Raw genomic sequence first — 21,447 nt, forward strand, 5'->3', positions numbered from 1 at the left:
AAATACTGCTTTCCTCACTAATCTTCGGACTCGAAACAAGCCTTATTATTAATATATGAAGTATAATATGCAATAATATATTGGCTGCCGAGGACAGACGTAGACGGCGAAAAGAAAATCTAAATCGACCACCTGCGGACAATGGTTAGGCCTATGCTTGCTCTGGATGTGGCAAAATATGTGGGTCACAGTTGGGATCGCGCAGCCACGGGAAATAATGCTTTCCTCACTAATCTTCGGACTCGAAACAATCCTTATTATTAATATATGAAGTATAATATTCAATAATATATTGAGTCTAGATCTAATAGGCTACATTCTGATTATAGGCCTATAGGTACATCGTTCCTTTACTATGCTCATATATGACGCTTATTTAAACTATTTCTTGTGCATTTCATCTGTAAAAACAATGGGATATCTACAATTATTTTTTAATCATCCATCATTTTAATACTTAACATATTTTTAAGAAAACTAATCACAATCGCAATACTTTACCAATTCAAATTAATTAAAAAAAAAAAAACACTTCCCAAGTTTCTAGTAGATGCGAATGTTGAAAGGTTATTTACGGTCAGTAGGTCAGGTTAGGTTTGGCCTACTTTTTTTCCTCTAAACTTTTCATGAAAGCTTACGGAAGTGTTTCTAAATGACATTTTATGCGCATTGATACAAGTCGAAATTTACCGCTGTGTTGTAGATTCTTTCCCAGCTATACCGTATCATTTATTTCATGGATAATTAAATTATTTTCAAAGGTACGAATGTATTGAGTCTCACTGAACCATTATTTAGTAAATTGAGTATTCGAACACAATGTAAATGCTCAATTTAGATCTATCTATAATCAAGATACTAGACTAACACTAAGACTATACAGCAGTTACAGTAACACACTAACAGTACTATTAACTATACTCATTTAATGATGATTTATTATTACTGACTACTATACTGACTATAGTAACCATTACCATACTAACACTAGACTATAAGTATAACTAGATCTATATTACTACTAGAATAACTATATCTATACTTCAGTTAATACTGTCTTACTAGTCTTAGTGTCTATACTTAACTATACTACTATACATGATATGATGATACTGTCATATATACTATTGTTATACTGACTATATTTATACTTCTATTAATAGTATTATCTATTAGATACTAATAGTAATACTTAGATTGCCTTAGGCCTTAGTTAGACTTACTTAGAATGAGAATTAGAATATGTTACAATATCATCAATATGTATAATATTATATGATATTATGAATAATAGAATAATACATAACTATGTCTTAATTATCTATCATTCTAGTCTATCTGTATCACTATCACTCACACTCACAGTATAGATTACTAGATCTATAGACAGATTAATAGATCTATTCTAGAATCTAGATCTATATAAGTAGACTATAGACTATAGAATCTAATATAATAAATATAGAATATAGGCCCAATATAGGGTCTAGAGTCTAGAACTAGTTACTAGAGTCTAGTATATTATACTTACTTATATATTATATACAGTAGCCTTTAGTGACCCTTTAGTCAGCGGCTGTCAGCCTATAGTATAGTCAATATAGTCATACTAACATAGTCTTGTATCTAGTCTATCACTATAGTGACACTATAGTCATAGTCACATAATAGTGTCTTAGATACTAGACTCTATACTCTATTAACTCTATAGATTCTAGACTTTAGAAGTTAAGACTAGTATCTAGATCTAGAATCTAGATAGTCTAAAATTAGTATAATAACACTTAATATATATAGATCTATCTATCTATATTAAATATATTACTATTGTATAGTATAGACATTATTATTAGAGTCTAAAATTAGTATAATAACACTATAATATATATAGATCTATCTATCTATATTAAATATATTACTATTGTATAGTATAGACATTATTATTATTATAGAATGTAGAGGTCTAGATCCAGAATTTAGTAGAATCTAGTGAGACTTAACTTGGAGTAGACCTATAACTATAATAGATAGTATAGATCTCGAATAGGACTATAGATCTACCTTAGGTACCTATGATATAGAATTCTAGATTAGATTCATTAGATGATGTAGAATTGTAGATATCTAAATTAAAATTCTAATCTTCTATCTAGATCTAGATCTTAATTATTAAATTCTAAATATATTCTAAATCTAGAATCTAGTGGATGACGCTAGTCACTCTAGATACTCTATATCTGTGACCCAAAAAATTGACTGTTGAACTTAAATTAACTGCATTATAAAAAGTCTTAAAGATACGGGGGTTGAAACTTCACACTCTTTTTCATTAACTTGTATTCTGTTAAAATAAATTTAAAAAGTAAGACTAAAAACGCAAAATACTTAGGTGTTATAATTTATAAATGAAAAACTCATGAGTCATGAAACTATCCATATTGATGAAATATCAAAAATTAAAACAAAGCATTAGGGTTTATTAAAAGAAATTTCTATAAATCAAAAAAGAACATATAAAACTAAAATGTTATTTAACCTTGGTTAGGCCAATAACAGAATATGCATCCTCTGTTTGGGACCCCTCAACTCATGAAAACATTAAGAAACTGGAACAGACACAAAATAGAGCTGTGAAATGAGATTCATAACAAACGAATATTCACATTTGACTAGAGTAACACTTTTTAGTAAAATCACTTAATTTAGAAAGCCTTCGGGAGAGAAGACTCAAAAGTAAAGTAGCAATTATGCATAAAACACTAAACTTAAACCATAATCTTCAAATACAATTGTAAATAAAATCTAATACAATACTCAGAAAGACACAATGATAATGCTAGGACAAATTAGTACAAATGCTCCTTCTTCCCTAGTGCTATTAGAGCATGGAATGGGTTGCCTGAGCTAGCCAGGAAAACTAGTGACTTAGCAGAATTTAGGTCATTGGTTAAAATGCATGGGGCGTAGGACATACTCATCTTCACTTCTTTTTTGAAGTAACGTTTGTATCATATGAAATAAGATCTAGATCTAGCACTTCACTAATACAATTACAAATTGTTAGAAGTCTTAAAAAATTCTATAAATAATTATTATTATCTTTTATCTATTTATCTTCTAAACGTAGGATTCTAGACATTTATGTATTAATGTATAATGATTAATCTACTTATATAAATCTACATCTAAATGTAGACTACACATTAGCTAATCTAGATTAGTCTACTAGATCTCTAGACTTAATCCCATCAAAGTCAGTAGAGGAGATCTAAAAGTAAATCTATAATAATGTATAATATAAAAATTTACTGCTATAACCCTGCCATGCACACCACCATCTAAGCTCGTGCAGAAGGTGCACACTGTTAGAGACTAGACTGAGAAGGGTGTTGACATTAGGGAGAAGTTCAGCCCAAGTCTAGAAGCTATAAAAAGGCTGTGCTCAAGGCAGACATTATTATTTGTTTGTGATGTCCCTGTGAATAAACATTTGTTGTTGAGTTGTCTTCTCTTCAGTTATAACAATACTATAGATCTAGTCTAGATTAGAATTTGGATTCTTAGAATCTTATATATATATATATATATATCTGATTTAGTCTAGAGCCCAGTAGAGTAAGTACTTAATAAGTAGAGAAGATCTAGATCTATATATGTAGGTCTATATCTAGATTAGATTAGAATCTGGATTCTTAGAATCATTCTAGAACTATTTACTAGATTGACTAGGTCTAGAATAATCTACAATAAATCTAGATTCTAGATCTTAGTTTTATATCTAGACAAGATTTTAGACCTGGCGTCACTTGGTTGGACACAGTTCTCAAAAACAGCTCTAACGATATTCTTTTAAATTTGAAAGTTTATGTATCGGCTGTCGTTTGGGAAAAGAATTATTAGCTATTTGACCATTCTGGGTGTTACTGGTCATTGACTTGCAGCACCAAACTGCTGGTAGACAACTAAACAGTTGTAGGCATAATATATCTTAACTAATAAACAAATTTAAAAACTTGAATAACTTCCTTATGACTAAAATCAAGTTACTATTAAATAAAATAAATGTACTAGATTTTATTAATTAATACTTATGTTCTTTTAAACAAAAAATCTAACTCACCACATTAACACAACCTTTCAGTCTTGCGCTCGTCGTCTCCCCTAACTAAGACCAAGTAATGACAATGTCACAGATTTTGCATCATTCACAACCAAACGCTAACCTCTTCCCACTGTCATCATATAAACACACACACACACACTTCATAACACTGGGAAACTTTAGTTGAAATTTAGATAGATCTAGAATCTAATATTTTAAGGTATTAAACAAAATTTGGCTTCATCACAATATGAACTTATAAACCCAGTTCAGATGCCAAGGGCTTTACCACTCAGCTACCACGTTCCTAGTTGGATTCTATAGCCACTATATCTATTAGTGACTGTAATATAAAAGGTTGTTTTAAAGCTGAAAGATTAAAGGAGAGTAGTGCATACCTCTCTGTGGCCTACATTTTTGCCTTGTCCAATACAGACAGTGCCATTTAAGTTATTTTTTTTCTTTAATTTTTCCTTTTGCTTTCAGTTGTGCATCTTTTAGTATCTCTTTATAATAGATCTAGAAAAAAAACTTTTTCTTTCTGTAGCCATATCTGTTCTCTGTACATATTAAGCACAACATGAAGCCTGAGCTGGTCTTTAAAACATTTCCTGTGGACATCTCTGTTATACTGTCATCCGTCGAGCTTATCATTAAGTATGATTTAGAGAATAGCTGATACTAATTCAAGACTCAAAATTAATTTTATTTAGTCTCAAATTTCAAATCACATGACATATAATATATATAAATCTATCAATTTGTTTTTGTTTTTTTTTTGGTAAAAAAAATAATAATTTTTGTATGAAAATTAACTTGACATTGATCATTAGATCATTAGTTTTAAAATAATTCCCACACAATTTTTAAGCTTTTTGTTATAGGTTATTTACCCATATCCCTACATGCAAGTATGTTTTTGGCTAGCACTTTACTTATTTTGTTAAGGTCAAGTACATCCTATGACTGACCAGTCATTATTCTGTTTCTTTTTAACCAGGATTCACATCCAGGAGCTAGGGATCTAATAGTCTAGTACTCTTGGCAACTGTTTTAATCTTGTATCTCATGAAACCTTTTTAGATCCTGGATGTTGGATGTTGGATCCTGGATGTAATAAAATTGCCAACTTTTTTTTTTTTTTTTTTTTTTTTTTTTAAGAACATGCATTCTCTAAAATATTTTTTTATTTTCATGATAAAAATATATTTTGATAATAATATTTTAAGCAAGGACTTTTTTTTTTGAGTTGTGATATTGTGACATTGTTATTCTAATTTATTATTTTATGAAACAGATAATCCAGAACTTTCCAATGGAGTAGGTTTTAGTCGCACCATGTTGTCCTACAATAAGGCCAGATTATCAAAACCCATTCCACTAAAAAGAATTGTTTTGACCTAAGTTTGCTGGGATGGCAAACAGAATTAAAGGGCTTGTGAGCAGGAATAAGAGACGATTAAAAGAGGATGGATTTGATTTGGATCTCACTTGTATCCTTTCACTTTGAAATGAATATTTCTATGTGCACATTTAGTAAAGCTAGTCAAAGAACTTTTAAAAACATTTTTATAATTAATATATTTTCACTTTTAATTGCAAAAATAAAATAATATGCTTCAACAGAATTGAAGAAAGCTAAAAACAATGTATTATCATATAGTATTTAAAAATTGCTTGTTTCAGTAATTTATATTTCAAATCCAGAATGCCTTATATTTGAGCTTATGATTAATTAGTATATGTTGTTTTTTTTTTAGTTGCTCTCAGGTTTTTCTTGTTTTTACACAATACATTCACCTAACTAGGTATCATTCACTTAACATAATGCAGATATCACCCCCAATATCATTGCTATGGGATTCCCTGCTGAAAAACTTGAAGGATATTACAGGAACAATATGGATGATGTAATAAGGTGTGTTATCAAAGCAATTGCATCTCCTTTTTTTTCTTCTTTGAAGTAGACTAAGTGGAAATTTTATAGTAAAGCCTTTCTGAACAACTAGTTAATTAATTATTGGTAATTTATTATTTTGATTGGTATCAAGAAAGGGAAATAAATGCTACTTATTGAGAGATGTGGCTGTATATGTGGAGTTATTTCTCTTATTAGGTTTTGTACACTTTTCTCCCACTACCTGTTCTCCATTCAAGTGCAAATTTTGCATAATTATTCAATGACAATACATGAATCATAAAAAAATAATTAACCAATTAGTGGTAATTCAGTAATTTTGCTTTATTTAATAAGGGAGCTTATTCCTGCAGTATTGAGATAAAGTACTGATTTTGCTGTTCTTTCCCTTAGATAAGCTTTTTTTTTTAAAAAAAAAAAAAAAGGTAAAAAAAATATTTTGCCTGTTTTTAAATTGCTGTAAGATAGAATGCAATGACTAGTTTTGACATCTCTCTATTGATATTGTGTCTTTTCATAATTTTTTTTAAAACAGGTTTTTGGAAATGAAGCATAAAGACCATTATAAGGTTTACAATTTGTAAGTAGATTACAAATGTATAAATATCTATTTTAATGTTCAGATCAGTGTCAATATTATATTATTGTCCATATTTTTTTTTCATTGACTAACATTACAATTAAAACAAATGAAAGCCCTAAGATATAAACTTCACTCTTAAAACAGATGCTCTGAAAGAAGTTATGATCCTAGCCGTTTTCATAATCGAGTGGCATACTATCCATTTGATGATCATAATCCCCCAAGACTTGAGTTGATAAAGCCCTTCTGTGAAGACTTGGACTATTGGTTATCTTTACATCCTGATAATGTTGCAGCTATTCATTGTAAAGCTGGAAAGGTAAACTTTTAATAAAATAATAAAAGTAATATCTAACCTAAGCAAAATGTGTTTTTACAAGTAACAATATTACATTGATGCAAACAAAATGCATATATTTAAATAAGTCACAATACAGTATACCTAGTGGGTATCTTATTGTGAATTTGGTGATACTTTTTATGTCTTGTAATGTTGCAAGAATGTGTTCACAACATTGATGTAGTGTGTTGTTTTCTTACCATAGCCAAAACGTTCATTCTGTATTTCACTCTAACAATAAAGCTTACTATACGATCATTTGATATGCACTCAGAACTGTCATTCTGTGCGACTAAAACTAGGTTTGGGCTAGGTTGTAATTATCTTCAGAATCTGAAGGAGCATCTGAAACATGTACAACATTTTACAAGCATATTTTTGTAACACACATAAGCACATCCATACACACACACACACATATATATATATATATATATACACACACAGACATATACACAAGTTAAAAGGATAAGATGGATAAATGCTCAACCTACAAATAAAGGAAGGTCTTAATATAAAATTCTGGTAGGGGGGATTATTTTTATTTGAATTTCAGAGCATCTGAGACAATGTAGCTCAAATGTTTTTGGACAATAAAGAAGGAGTTAGTGTCCACACTTTTGTAAATGACTGCAGTACATCGCCTGTCCCATAGTTGTCTAGATCTCTTAGGGAAAAATACACTTAGATGTTCTAGTATGCCTCTTCCTAACTTCTAATAAAAAAAGGTTACTTGAAATTTAGAAATAACTCACAACTAAAATTGTTGTATTTTTATTGTTTATTTTTTTTGTATGAGAATTTTTTTTTGGACTGGAGTCAAAGACTTCTCAAAGCTTTGAACTGCTCAGTATCAGTCACATTCTGTATAGTTATCTATGGAACAGAATACCTTAGTTTATTAAATTATAACATTATTGCATACTTACCAAGCTTATGCATTTTTTGAGACCAACATGCCTTTTAAAAAGAGACAGACCTACAAGAACTCAAGCTATTCATAAAATTAGGAATTAAACACAATTTTATAAATATAAATGTATGCATAATTTTTTTTATTATATCTTATTTTAAAGTTTAAAGTGGGAAAAAATATGGAAGAGGGAAATAATATAAATGAAATAAAAAATTAGCTTCCTTGTAATAACTAGGTCAGTAACCCACATTTTTTTGACTTATCCTTTTCATAAAGATAACTTCAAATGAAATAGATTTTGTCATTGACTAATAATCAGTGATTCAGTGTTAGTGTACTGTAGACTTAACATAGGAAACTGAAATAAGTATTTTGATCCTAAAAATGAATCAGATTCGCTTTAGAGAAATACTAAGAAAATACAGGTAGGTTAGAAAATGCAGTCTTATTTTACTAGTCAAAATGAATAGATGAATCTAGATTTAAACAGGGGCATTATTATCTTTATTTTTTTCTAAGACTTTAATAAAAGATTCAATTTGTATTGTAAAAAATCACAGTTACTTAATTTTTCTTTTTACAATTATCGTCTTTTTATATTTATCTTTTTTTTTTTAAAGTATTTAACAAATTATTATCAACGGTTGTCATGTAATTTTTTCATTTTGTCAGAAAAACTGAAACACCTATTAATTAGGCATGTTGTTTGAAAAAAGAGAATAATAAAATAAAGAAGAATGCAAGCTTTTTAGGTTAATATAGAATATTTCACTGAAAATTAGATACTGTTTCAAGCCAAATCTACCCATTTAAAATTCATTTTAATTCTGAATACCGTACCTGTCTGGTAGAAAATCCAGGATTGAAGTCTGTTGGCTTGGAAGCTGTAAACTTTTACCACTAATTAATTTGGCTTAAATTGTATGGTTTGGTTTTTAGTTTTTGGCATATCTCACATTTCAGACCATGTAATGCACTATAAAAATCATATAAATAATAAAAATATAAATAATTAAATACAAATAGTAGCTTTAAAATGTTTTTAGTACACAATTGCATTGAAAATTTACTCCAAATTAAAAATGTGTAGACTACACTTTAAATAAAAAGCAAAGTAAAGACCTTGCAATATATGGGGCAGATGATGTAAAGGTCTTCTGTTTCTATGGCCTAGGGCGTCTTGTGGCCATCACAATGATCAACTGCCTTTACTTTTCCCAACTAATGTCAGGTACCCATTAGAGTTAGGCGAACTCATGTACATCCTGAAAAGACACAAATTCAAAAGCCCAAGTCTTCACTAAGATTCGAACCTAGGACCTTTTGGTTCAAATGCCAAGCTCTTTACAGTTTAAATAAAATTGACTATTTCATATGGAAATAGGTAATAAAGGAGCCAGGACATAAGAAGTAAGAGCCAGTGTCCCCCTTAAAAGTCTTTGAGGCTAGTCAAGTAGAGTGTTATGTGGACATTATTCATTACAGTGACCAACAATCTTTACTTTCCTCTTTACGGAGGTAATGTATCTATTGAGCAGAGTAAAGTCAAGGACATCATAAAATCCCAAGTAGTCTCCATCAAAATTCAAGCCTGGGAAATGTTTCTACATATCCTTTTATCCTTTTATGCATCTCTAATAAACTGAAATGCATTGAGAATTCAACTGTAGCTTTGTCATTTTCTTTCAGGGTAGAACAGGTGTTATGATTTGTGCTTACATGTTGCATAGGAAAAGATTTCCAGATGCTGACTCAGCTTTAAGGCACTATGGTGCAACACGAACGAGGGATGAAAAGGTAGAGAAAAATAAGTAATTTAGAGCAGTGCTTATCTTGTCATACTTATCATACTTATTAATACGAAGGGTAGTTTCCATTGACTCTTTGATGTTTAATTAAGAGACTCAAACAGGGACTATTTTTTCTTGTAATTTTTTTTATAGAAAGTGCTTTGACTCTACTTAATATAATCTTCCAAAATATTAAATAATTCAAATGCTAAATTAACTCCAAACTCAAACTAAGTAAACTAATATCCAATAATATGCCTGAAATTATTATTAATATGAGTACAACTTTAGTTTTACAACTCTTGAATAGTTTTGTGAATTTAAAAATATAAAAAATAAAATGATAGTACACACTCACATTGGATCATGAACTTTTTGGAGCAATGCATTTAATTATTTAACCCAAATTACAATTGATTTTTACACTTTATGCATTTTTAGGGTGTGACCATCCCAAGCCAACGTCGGTATGTTTTGTATTATGCTGATTTACTCAAGCCTGGAGTGGTGTACAGACAAGTTAGTTTATTACTGAAAGGAGTCAAATTTGAAACAATACCTATGTTTAGTGGTGGCTCTTGTAGTAAGTTATTATTTATTTCTGTGCTTTTTCATTTATTATTCATTAATCATGTGCATATTGTAATTTCAATCACTTCATATAGATTTTAAACAAAAAATAAAAGTACTTTATGTTGCACAGTGCAACATGCAAAATCACAAGTAAATAGTTTCAGAATGGCCTTAAAATTTTTTTTGTTTTTTTCAAAAATATGTATATTTATACAATATTCATACTTAGTTTTTAAAACCAAAATGCACACATTTGGAAGACCATATGTTGTTTTTGCACCTACAAACCTGTTTAAATTTTTTTTTTTATTACATTCCTTTGACAAATACCAATTATTATATAACTATATTACAGTTGACAATAAGATTGATAAGTGCTAGTTATAATATTGCATTAGGCCATCTATTTTTTGGACTATGCATAACTTTTAAATCATATTATTTATAATCTAATTTTGAGAATTATTTTTCAGTCTCAACAGTATTAGCTTTTTTTTTTTAAAAAAAAAATCTATCATTAAACTGAAATATTTCAAAATACAAAAACATTTTAAATTATAGTTTTAAAATAATTTTTTTAATGCCAACTTTTTGTTTGAATGAGTCATTGCTAATTGCATCATATGATCAAACAACTACTTACATATTCAGCCATCTCTATCTAGGATAAGTTTCAAACTGCATTATTGCATAGTTGATATTTTTCTCAAAGGTTCCCTCTTTATGTTAGTTAATCAGCTTGCAGAGGTGCTGTTCTTTTTCTCCTTAAATGTCTTTGATGATTTTACATTTAGTGGAACCTTATTAAAGTATGTGATATATGGGCATCTAGGCATCTATGTGTCTGTTTAGTGATCAAATTACAGAGAAGACCATACAAATTTACTGGTTTCTGGGAATACTGCTTTAGCAATTAAAAAACAAAACACAACAAATGGCTCTCTTTTTAATGATACCAGTTATCTGATTACAAGATAAAGGGATAGCTTTAAATGCAAATTATGAATGAAATTATGAATAAAATGCTGAAGTCACAAATTAATACAACTTGTAATTAGTATAATTTTTTTTTAATGTAGAAATATCCTACACGAATATAAACAATGACATAACTTGCTTGTGTATTTACACAGCTTATCTTATTACAATTATATATAAATTAGTCAAATAAAAGCAATTTAATCTAGTTGCAGCTTTCATTTCTTAACAATTGCATTTAAGAATCTTGATTTATGGTTTACACCACATCTCAACAGCACCCTATTTTGAAGTCCATCAGTTGAAGGTCAAGGTGTATCAGTCTCCTGTGTATACTGGAGTTAGGCGGGACAGAAACAGTTTTTACATGCCTGTCAACCATGCCAACCAGTCAGTACCTATATGTGGGGACATTAAAATTGAGTTTTTCAACAAATCTAAAATAAATAAAAAAGTAAGGAACATTTTTTTTGTCTAGTTGTTAAATAATATCTTATTTTGTATCTGAATTTTGTATGGTTATGGTTTCTTTTTTTTCCTATACAAAGCTATATGTAATTTAAGTTTATTTTGAAAAGTTGTTGCCAGTTTCTGCCACTTGTAATTTTCTGTAAATTGCTTGTAGCACGTTTTTGCCTCAAGTAGGTTTCTGCAATTTGAAGCTTATTTCTGTCAATGATAGTAGTTTCTGTTGGTTATTGCATGTGCGGTCCATTCTTTGTGAAAATAAACTTCGTACAATTATGTGGACTTATTCTAGACTAAATGTACCCTAATTAATTCTGCTATATCAGATTTCTGATTGAAATATTCATTAAAAAATTATAGTGCATTGAAATTTTCAATGCTCCAAAAAAATGATCCTTTAAAAAATGCAATATTATAATTTGAATTATTTTCTGTATTGAGCAAACATTACAAATAACATTTCTTTTAATTTTTCTATTAATTATTCATTCCTAGGAAAAGATGTTTCATTTTTGGTTCAACACATTTTTTGTTACGGATCGAGAAAGAGTTTGCCAAAATGGTGCCTCCAGCAATGGATCAGAGGAAGATAGCAACGAACATTATTTATCTCTGACTTTGACCAAAGCTGACCTTGACCGTGCCAACAAAGACAAATCTCATAAACTCTTCAGTCCTAATTTTAAAGTAAGTACATTTTTACAAAGCTTATATCAACTCACTCTGTCTGTCTGTCGGTAAAAAGTTTGTACAATTTATTTCTCCGATCAAGCTGAAAATTTTCACAATTATTTCTTTTACCAGACAACATAAGAACCAATAAAAAATTAATTAACCAATTAGTTAATAACTATTCGTAATTAATTATTTTGTTTGGTATCTCGAACAAGGGAAAGAAATTTTACTTGACTTATTTGATTGATGGTATAAGTGACCTTTATAGGTCATGCTTGAAATTGTAATAAACAATATATAACTATACAATCTTCTCTAGGCATTAGTGCTTTACTAGTAGAGTGTTTAGCATGTGGGCCCAAGGATGTGTGAGCAACAAGTTCAAATTCAGGTCGCCCCCCTCCCCCTTTTTTTGCGTAAACGCTTTTAAAAACCAATTACTGTAAAACCCACCCAAATATTCCTTTCTCTCTCCCCCCCCCCCCCCCCCCCCCCCAATATTTTCTAAACTGGTCCAGACAAGTAATAGGATCATAGCGTATTGAGAAAACTAAAAGCATGAAATAGTGCTAAACAAAAACAGTTAATAAAAAATTGTTAATGGCACAGATTTATCGTTGTTGGTCTAGATCAAATGTAATTACATGGCTGATCAGAATTTAATTGATACAATTACACTTGGTATAAGCTTTGTTGTTTTTTTAAAGTATTTTTTTAGTGTTTTCTTGTTTATGTTCTGAAATTTAAAAAAATATTTTTTTTAAGTTTGTTAATTTAGTGCACACTTGACACAATAACTTAATAATCACATTTCATGCACAAGTAAATATTTTTGTTGTACCTTTTTAATTTGTACAGGTGAAAGTCTACTTTACAGCTATGCATGAAGCTAGTAATCTCGAAAGAAGTAAGAGTGCTGATGATATGATGAATTCTGACAGACTCATAACTAATACAAGGAGACCGCCGCACACAGTGACCACACCCAACCTTCTCCACCCACAGAACTCACTTAGAGGCTGGTCATCAACGTCATCCTCTGCTGCAACCTCTCCCCTTACTCCGCCCCCACCAACTCATGGTTCTATCAAAAAACAAACCAGTGATCACTCACTCATAGAAAAATATCACCTGCTTCAGCCTGAGGGGCACCCTCTTGGCGGTGGTGGGCGTGTTTCTTACAGGGGAGACCGGAGCCCAGAGACAGGGTCAATTACAGGCAGCTTAGACACCATGTCTCTCTGCTGCAGTGATAGTGAAGCCCAAGATGACCTTTCTGACACAGAGTCGGAGAACGAGTGGGAGGACTGTGAGATTACCCAGGTATGACCCCAACTCAATTTCTTAATCTGCAGCAGCTTTAAAAACAAAATCTTCTGCTCTTGTTTTCATCCCAATGTTGTGAAGTTGAAAGTATTTCTTTTTGTACTCCTTTATTATTCTTAATTATACAACATTAATCTTTGAAGAAATAGTCACTACATCAAGTAGTCTTCTTTTAAAATTTTATTTTGGTGAACACTGTTTGTTGTGATATAAAATAAGTATAAATAGTGAGATGAAAATACAACCTTTTTTTTTTTTCATTTTAAAATTATTTTATATGAAACTAAACATTTGTTTAAAAATGTACAAGCTATTTCTCTTTTAGGTTTTAAATGACATGCTGTATCAAAATTTTCTTTTAACACAAAAATGTTTGCTTGTTTTACCTTTGGAGACACATTTCTTATTATAATCCTACTGCAAGACTCACATTCTGTGTTGGGTTGAATCCAATTTGAATCCAATTTGGTTAACATGGTGCATTGAGTATTTTCTTTCTTTGGGAACTTGGTATACAATTACATTCACCAGAAGTTGACTGTGTCGTCCAAGTTGAGTGGATGAAATATTCTGTTACAAGTCATTTTAAATATCATTCAGAAGATGGGTCGATTTAGGGGAAATGTTGTCAGGCTACTGACTTTCTTATGTTTGCTATAATTATTGTAAATTTAAGCGAGTGTACTTTTTTCTTAATTCTCAATTATAAATACAGCTGGTATACAAGTTAAACATAAACTAGAAATGTAGCTTTTACTTTCAATACCAGAATTGGCTTTTAAATGTTTCGGGCTATCAGTGGTACTTTCCCCTCTGGAATGAAAGTTAACAAGTGGTTTTATTGATTTTTTTAAATTTACAGTTAAAATAGGGTTTTATGATTTTTTAAAAGAAAATTTGACAAAACATGCAGAAACTATAAGACAATACACTTGAACAAAGCTTCTTTAAAAAAAAATGTCTGTACAGGCCTGACATAAGTATTGATGTTTTCAACACATTTTTTACACTAACTTAGTGTTTCCCAATCTGTTCTGCGAGGCTTGAATAGGTGATCCACGAATTAATGGAATAATTAACTAGTAGGCCACCATGTAAATTAATTTCTTTAAAAAATAAGCAAATTGTTCTGCTAAATGCTCCAAATGTGCCAAGTGTTCTGTTAAGGAACAAGTTTGGGAAACTTTGCACTAACGCATTTTTTTTTTTTAGGTTAAGTGTAGTTAAGTGCCATACTTTTAATCTGTTTCTGTAGGAAAGAGGTACCTCATGATACTCCACTACTTTTATTATATAAAGTCATATTCAATAGCTTCTAATTCCAAATAAATGCAGGAACATATTCCATTGACAGCGAGTAGTTTTTCAAAATTCTTATTAAAATCTGCGATTATAGATGACATAGTACACATGGAGCCTTTCTTCTCTTTCCCCCATCAAAAAATAAATAAATAAAAAAAAGCTTGCCCCGAATGTTATCTTATTCTTAAACAGCTAGAAAACTAATTCCTTTCTTCTCCCCCCCCCTTTTTCTTTTATTATATTCTTAAACAAACAGCAAGAAAAACTCTTGTTTCAGTCTTTAAATGTTCATTAGCATATTACACATTTAATTAATAAAAGGTACATACACCAAAAGATTCTTATTATTCTTGCTAACAGCATCTCACACTAGACCACCCGTACAGATAACTAAATTAGTCCAATACACATATTCATCCTTATCTGGCCTAATTAACATTGTTCTTGCACTTTGTCAAATCTCCACACCTCCACTTAAACTTTCTACCATTGTCCAAGTAGTTTTGTCAAAATTTATGTCATTTATCAAAATAAAACGAATATGCCTTCATCACATTATTAAAGTTTACATTAGAATTTTTGTTCAATCTAACTACTTTTGTTGTACTTCCAGTTGGTAGTGGCTTAATGAAGTTGACAATTGGTCTGTTAGGATAAGTAACATGCTATCAACATCTCCCTTCTTCATTTTTTTTTTTTTTTTTTTGCTTTAAAGTACATATATTTATAGAGAACATAAAATATTAAATTACTGAAATAGTCAATCATGGTACATAGCTTAATTCAGTATGTAGCTTAGACAAAACTTCTAAAAGTTATTGAAAGGGAGAAAAAATTGTATAACTATTTAATGAAACACTTTTTAAATGCTTATTTTTTGCTATATAGTTTTAGAAATGTTATTTTTTGGCATTAGTTTTTATTAATAGTATAGGAAAAATTTTAAATAAAAAAGTACTTGTCTAGTTTTAAAAAAAATTATATATTTAAATCTAAGCCTTAAATTATGTTTAATATGACTTACTATTACTAGTGCTTCTATTTATAGCATCTTACACATCAATTAAAAAAAAAAATTGAAATTATTATTTCTAATTTGGCTGTTTGTTTTATTTTTCCCCACAAAATCTGCCCACTATTAAATACAGGCTGTTGGATGACCAAAGGTATGAGTGTCAGTGTTTTGATGTTTACAAACATTCTTTTCTCACGTTTCCACTTTCAATGTGCCTTTGAAGTCCCCAGGTAATATAACAGGTCTCAAAATGTTGCGAACTTTAAAATACAAAGTCAATTAATTGTTCATTTTTTAGTCTGACGTTCATGTAAATATGCATCCTCAAAAAAGTTTTAAATCACCAGTTACCCTTCCAAGAATAAAACCATTTAAGAATTTAGTTTCTAAAGCTCATCTAGAAAGTATCTCCACTTTTGAATGGACACTTGAAATGTCAGTCTTCCAGAGAAAAGTTCAGTTTCAGTTGAGCTCTCATTTATTTTCACAATGTACTGGAACTAGTTGTCATTGAAGCTTAAAAAACTATCAGACATAAGAATTGTAAGCACTGTAATGAATCATTGTTACGTTATCAATCATTTGAAACTAATTTCTATTGTAAATAACTTTCCCAGTGATTCAGCTTCAACAAAATAATTTGTTTTTATTCTAATGAATGGATGCTAGTTTTTTTTTGTTTTTACTTATTCACTTAGAAATGTATTTTTGTTGTTGTTATTTAAAAAGTAATATAATAAATGCTTGCTGTACTATTGGTTTAGTTAAATGAAAGTTCATTATTGTCATCGGTTTAGTTATCATTGGTGTTGTTTATCTTAATCTTGTGTCAAGTCTGTGCTTGTAGTTGCTTCTATTGATAGTGCTTCTCAATATTCCAATTCACACATGTCATGCAGAGTTTCAACAACAGTGGACAACACCATTTTTTTCAAATCATAAAGCTGTTGTTGAATGATTGAACAAAAAGCCCCTGTTTTCAACTTCAATTAAAATAATAGAAGATTGCTCTGATTTCTAATGAATAATTTTAATTCTTGATGTAAATGTCATCCAAAGGAAACAAGATACAGGCCTTGCAATTTTTAAAGTATAATTTGTTTTTATATCCTATAATTATCTCTTTATCTATGATTTATCTTAATTCCTTATGAAAGAAATACCCTTACGTAATACTTAGTGGTTATAATAATACTTACTGGTTATAACGTCTTACGGGATATTTTTTCTTACAGTAGAACTCATTCATTGTGAAATGAATATATGGTATTGACTTAAGTTTGAATTCCTTATTTACATTTTGAATAAGTCTACTGAATTTCTTTTATTCTATTTTACTTTGTATCAAACCTTTTTTTTGTTTGACTGTGCCTGTGGTAAAAGAAAGCAGACAAGGCACTGCTTGACTATTTCTGACCAGGTTTTACTTCCTAGTGTGTTTTACTCCCCATTTAGTGACACCAAAGAACATGCACATTTGTTGACTGCATAGTGTACATGGTCATTCATTCTGCTTGAAGAGGTCATTCAATGTTGTATTGCTTGGAACAGTGTTTCTCTATTTTGTCATATAGGTCCTTGAGCAAGTTTTTTTTTAAACCTTTTTTCTCAAAGTTTTCCCTACATTCAAACACATGATTAGTGGATTTTTTTTTTAAATGTAGAAAACAATTTTCCCTCTAAAAAGGCATTTAGAAATTAAGATTAGATATGTCCTCTTTGTTAGCTTTTGTGCAGTGTTGTGAAATAAAGACAGAATTACTAAGTTCATTCACATACTTAAAAAATCAATGCATGCCTATCTATTTGTTTTAAGAAACATTTCCTATTATATTAAATTACTTAAATCAAAGCTGAGTTGGAAAAAACAGAAAGACCTGTTGATTTGTAGTAACAATAACTTGATAAGCAAGTAAATTCATAAACAGCAAAAACATTCATTATTTTATTTTTTTTTACACTCTAAGTTCTTACACTTTATTTTATTCATTTCAATACAACCAGCTACTTGACAAAACTATAACACTATCAAAGCAATATTCCTTCACAAAAACAACTTTTGTTAAAATTTAATAAGCTTTCACATAGTTACTATTTTTTATAGGGTTTATTTTGTAGTACTGGTATTTACATTTCAATACCCTAAAGATGCTTCCTATAACTATGAAAACACTTCTGCTACTTCTGTAAGTCCATATAGTAGCATACATATGACAGTTTGAGAAACGGCTGAAGAAAGACATCTTCATTTGCATGTTTGTATAATGGTATATCATCCATTCTGGCTCTTTGCAATTTGTAGCCTGTAAATCAATTAGAGTGTCTTACTGTCATTGTCTATATAGTAACATTTTCAGACTAAGACTTGACTAATACATACACTAATAGCCATGGTTTCAGACAATACTGTTGACTGACCAATGATTTCTTATCATGAAGTGCCATCTATTGTTTTTCTTCTCATCTCTGAAATCCAAGTTTTTTCTTCTACATATGCTGAAATAATCTACAACTTAAAATAAACCCAGTTCAGTTAACTAAAAACAATATCCAAATAAAAAAATCACCATTTTCTTGTTATAGTTTATTAATTTGTAAAATTTAAAAAAAAAATTTTTTTATGCTTTCCAAGTTAGTTTTTACAGGCAGTGCAACAGTTGCACCTCACTAGTTTTCATACAAGCTAGTAGTTGTTTGTTAGTGGTTATTGTTCTTTTCATTAAAAAAAAAAGTGATCCTATTTCTGATGATGTTTGTGCAATTAATATCTTTATTTGTTACCAATGGAAGGCACAGATATTAATGCCCACATCAGATCATTGATTCAAACCTAAACTAATCTGAGATTGTTCATCTGATATTGACTTTTTGTGCTTTATGTTTGTGTGTAAAAATCAAAACGTTATAGATGAAATTACATATATTTATAAACAAATATATATATATATATATATCATATACTTTATATACATGCTGTAGTGATGGAAGAATATTTGTATGTATGGCTGTATGAATAGATGTTTATCTTGAACCTGACAAGAGCATTTAATGAATTTTTTTCTTATTTTTGCATTATCTTGTCAGTAAATAGTTTATTTGATTTAATAGAATATTGTGGACAAGTCTTATAGACCTGATAGAACATCAGTTCAGTGGACCAACACAGCAACTGTGTATCATAAGAGCAGCTAGCTACATAGGCTTAATAATAATAGCTTACAGTATGTGTGCACTAGTAACAACCATATCATAGTTTAAAGAATGGGGGATAGCTAGAATCATTATTTTTGCTGGTTAGTAATTTACATTTATTTAAATACCTAGAATATATTTTGCCTTAGTGCATAGCCAATTCTGTATACTTTGTAATGCATACATAATTCTATCTAGGGAAATATTGGTTATTGGTCCTTTGAATTTTAGTTATTTTAAAATTTAGTTTTTGTGTAGGCATAGAAAATTTTTGAAGAAATTATGGAATTTTAATATTCTTAGTCTGTTTATTTAGTGTTAGGGTAATTTAGTTTCTGTTGGTACAGAGATATAGTTCTAGTTGCTTAGGTTAGTAAATCTTGAAACCCAATGAGTAAATATGCAGTAAATTAAGTTAATGAATGCCTTACTGCCAGACATAGACATTTTATTCCCAAAGTTATTGAAGCCTAGCTATTTGTCCTGGAATATTAATGTAGGTTTAGCAAAAACTTAAATAAATTATTTAGCTTTTTCTTTTAAAACTAAAGGGGGGAAAAATTCAAATCAGAATTTGTTTTCAAATAATTATATTTTCTATTCCTGCTCTTTTCAATAACTTAGCTGTGCAATTTATGTTCAACAATAATTTTAGCATTTAGGCTAATCATCAGTTTCAGAAACTTGAGTTGTCACTTTAGTTGTACTAGTTTTTGACTAAGCTTATATCAACTCTGTCTGTTAAAAAATTGAACACCTTATTTCTCCCACACCCATTCTATGATCAAGTTGAAACTTTGCACAGTTATTTTTTGTACCTGATAAAACAAAAATCAATTTTAAAAATTTGACCAATTGGTTAATTAATTATTGGTTCTTTATTATTTTGTGTTATCAAACAAGGGATAGAAATTGTTCTTGACTATTGTGGAAGTTGAAATAGTCCCCTTTATACTTAAACAATTAAAAGTTTGAAACTAAGAATAGGTAATACAGTGGTTAGTGTATGGAGGTTTGAGCCCATGAGTTCGAATTGAAGTCATACAATTTTTAAAAAATAAATTACATTTAAAAAGCTATCACGGTAACCTTCATTCTTTCTCCAAACTAAATTGATACAATTACACTTAACATAAGCTTTGTTTAAAAAGTATTTTAAAAATTTTTCTTGTTTACTTTGCATTTTCATGTCTTGTTTTGGCTGCCAGTGTTAGTGTGTGTTGTTATGTGATACTATCATGGCTCCAGGGAAAATGTTACACAGATTTGTACATAATTTATTTGCTTCTCAAATCTTTTATGTCTGTCTGTTATGCTGCAGATACCATGTACAAATTTCATACCATATTACATACATAATGTTCTATAGAGGGTAATGCAGCATATATAATGTTTGTTTTTGTACAATTTTAATCAACAGTGAATGTACATTTCTACAGTATTTTTTTTAACTCCTCCCCCCTCCCCCCAAGTTGGACTATTACTGTTTATTATCTTTCCTTAAAATGGCATTTTTTTTCTGTTGTATTGAAGTGAGTGTATAGTTCATGCTTAGCTTTGTTACTTAATAATGTTTAGCTTTGAAGAGTGTTTAAAAAAAAAAGCCCGATGAAATCATGTTTTTTGCTTATTACTTTTGAAGTAAAGACATGAGCACTTTAAAAACGTTTGTTTCATACTGTCTTAGTTGTTTACTATGTCAACTGTGAAATCAATTCTTGTCCAAAATAATTTTTGTTTTCAAACCAAGGATTTGTCTTTTTTTTTTTTTTTAAATTTAAGAAATGTGTTAAGAAAGCACTACAACTAAATGCTATTTTCTTTGTATGTAAATTCAAGAAAAAAATTACAATATTGTTTTCGTGTATATTAAGTAGCATTTAAAATGACAATTTCTAAATTATACAACTTGTAAATGAATTTATAAAAAATGATTGTAGAATTGATTAAATTATTGTAATAAGCTACTTGATATCTTCTACACTCAATGTGGACAAGCTGATGAAACACATTAAAATCTATATTATGACTTACATTTTTCATTCTCTCATTTTATCAGAAATGTATGTGACCTGGATATTGCCAGGGTAGAATCATTAAACAATAATTAATTTAATTCACCTGTCCAGAATGACAAGGCACAATGGGACAGCTCAGAAAATAATGCCATTATGATAACTATAGAATGTTAACTAATAGTAATGACAATCTAAATATTAGGCTTCTAAAGTATGGAACCATTTTTAATAGTGACTGCAAACTAATTGTA

General features: G+C 29.6%; 2 protein-coding genes across 3 annotated transcripts in view; one reads left to right on the forward strand and one right to left on the reverse strand.

Annotated features, from left to right (window-relative positions):
- The window catches only part of LOC106074259 (group XIIA secretory phospholipase A2-like), a 76,336-nt gene that overhangs the window by 10,656 nt on the left and 44,233 nt on the right, over positions 1-21,447 (reverse strand). Inside the window, exon 1 of one of the 2 annotated variants that reach the window (XM_056020852.1) lies at positions 502-522. The exons of the other annotated variant lie outside the window; for it this stretch is intronic. The gene's annotated coding sequence lies outside the window, so the exon portion shown is untranslated. Of the gene's footprint in view, positions 1-501; positions 523-21,447 lie in introns of those variants that run through there. 2 annotated transcript variants of the gene reach the window in all.
- LOC106074175 (phosphatidylinositol 3,4,5-trisphosphate 3-phosphatase and dual-specificity protein phosphatase PTEN-like) lies at positions 629-21,211 on the forward strand. Its single transcript, XM_013234940.2, has 11 exons — positions 629-761; positions 5,400-5,595; positions 5,936-6,020; positions 6,556-6,600; positions 6,748-6,922; positions 9,549-9,656; positions 10,091-10,232; positions 11,479-11,654; positions 12,164-12,355; positions 13,202-13,666; positions 16,120-21,211. The coding sequence occupies exons 2-11, from the start codon at positions 5,517-5,519 to the stop codon at positions 16,129-16,131; spliced, it is 1,479 nt and encodes a 492-aa protein (XP_013090394.2). The 5' UTR covers positions 629-761; positions 5,400-5,516; the 3' UTR covers positions 16,132-21,211.

This window comes from Biomphalaria glabrata, chromosome 2, assembly GCF_947242115.1.
Source record: "Biomphalaria glabrata chromosome 2, xgBioGlab47.1, whole genome shotgun sequence".
NCBI lineage: Eukaryota > Metazoa > Mollusca > Gastropoda > Planorbidae > Biomphalaria > Biomphalaria glabrata.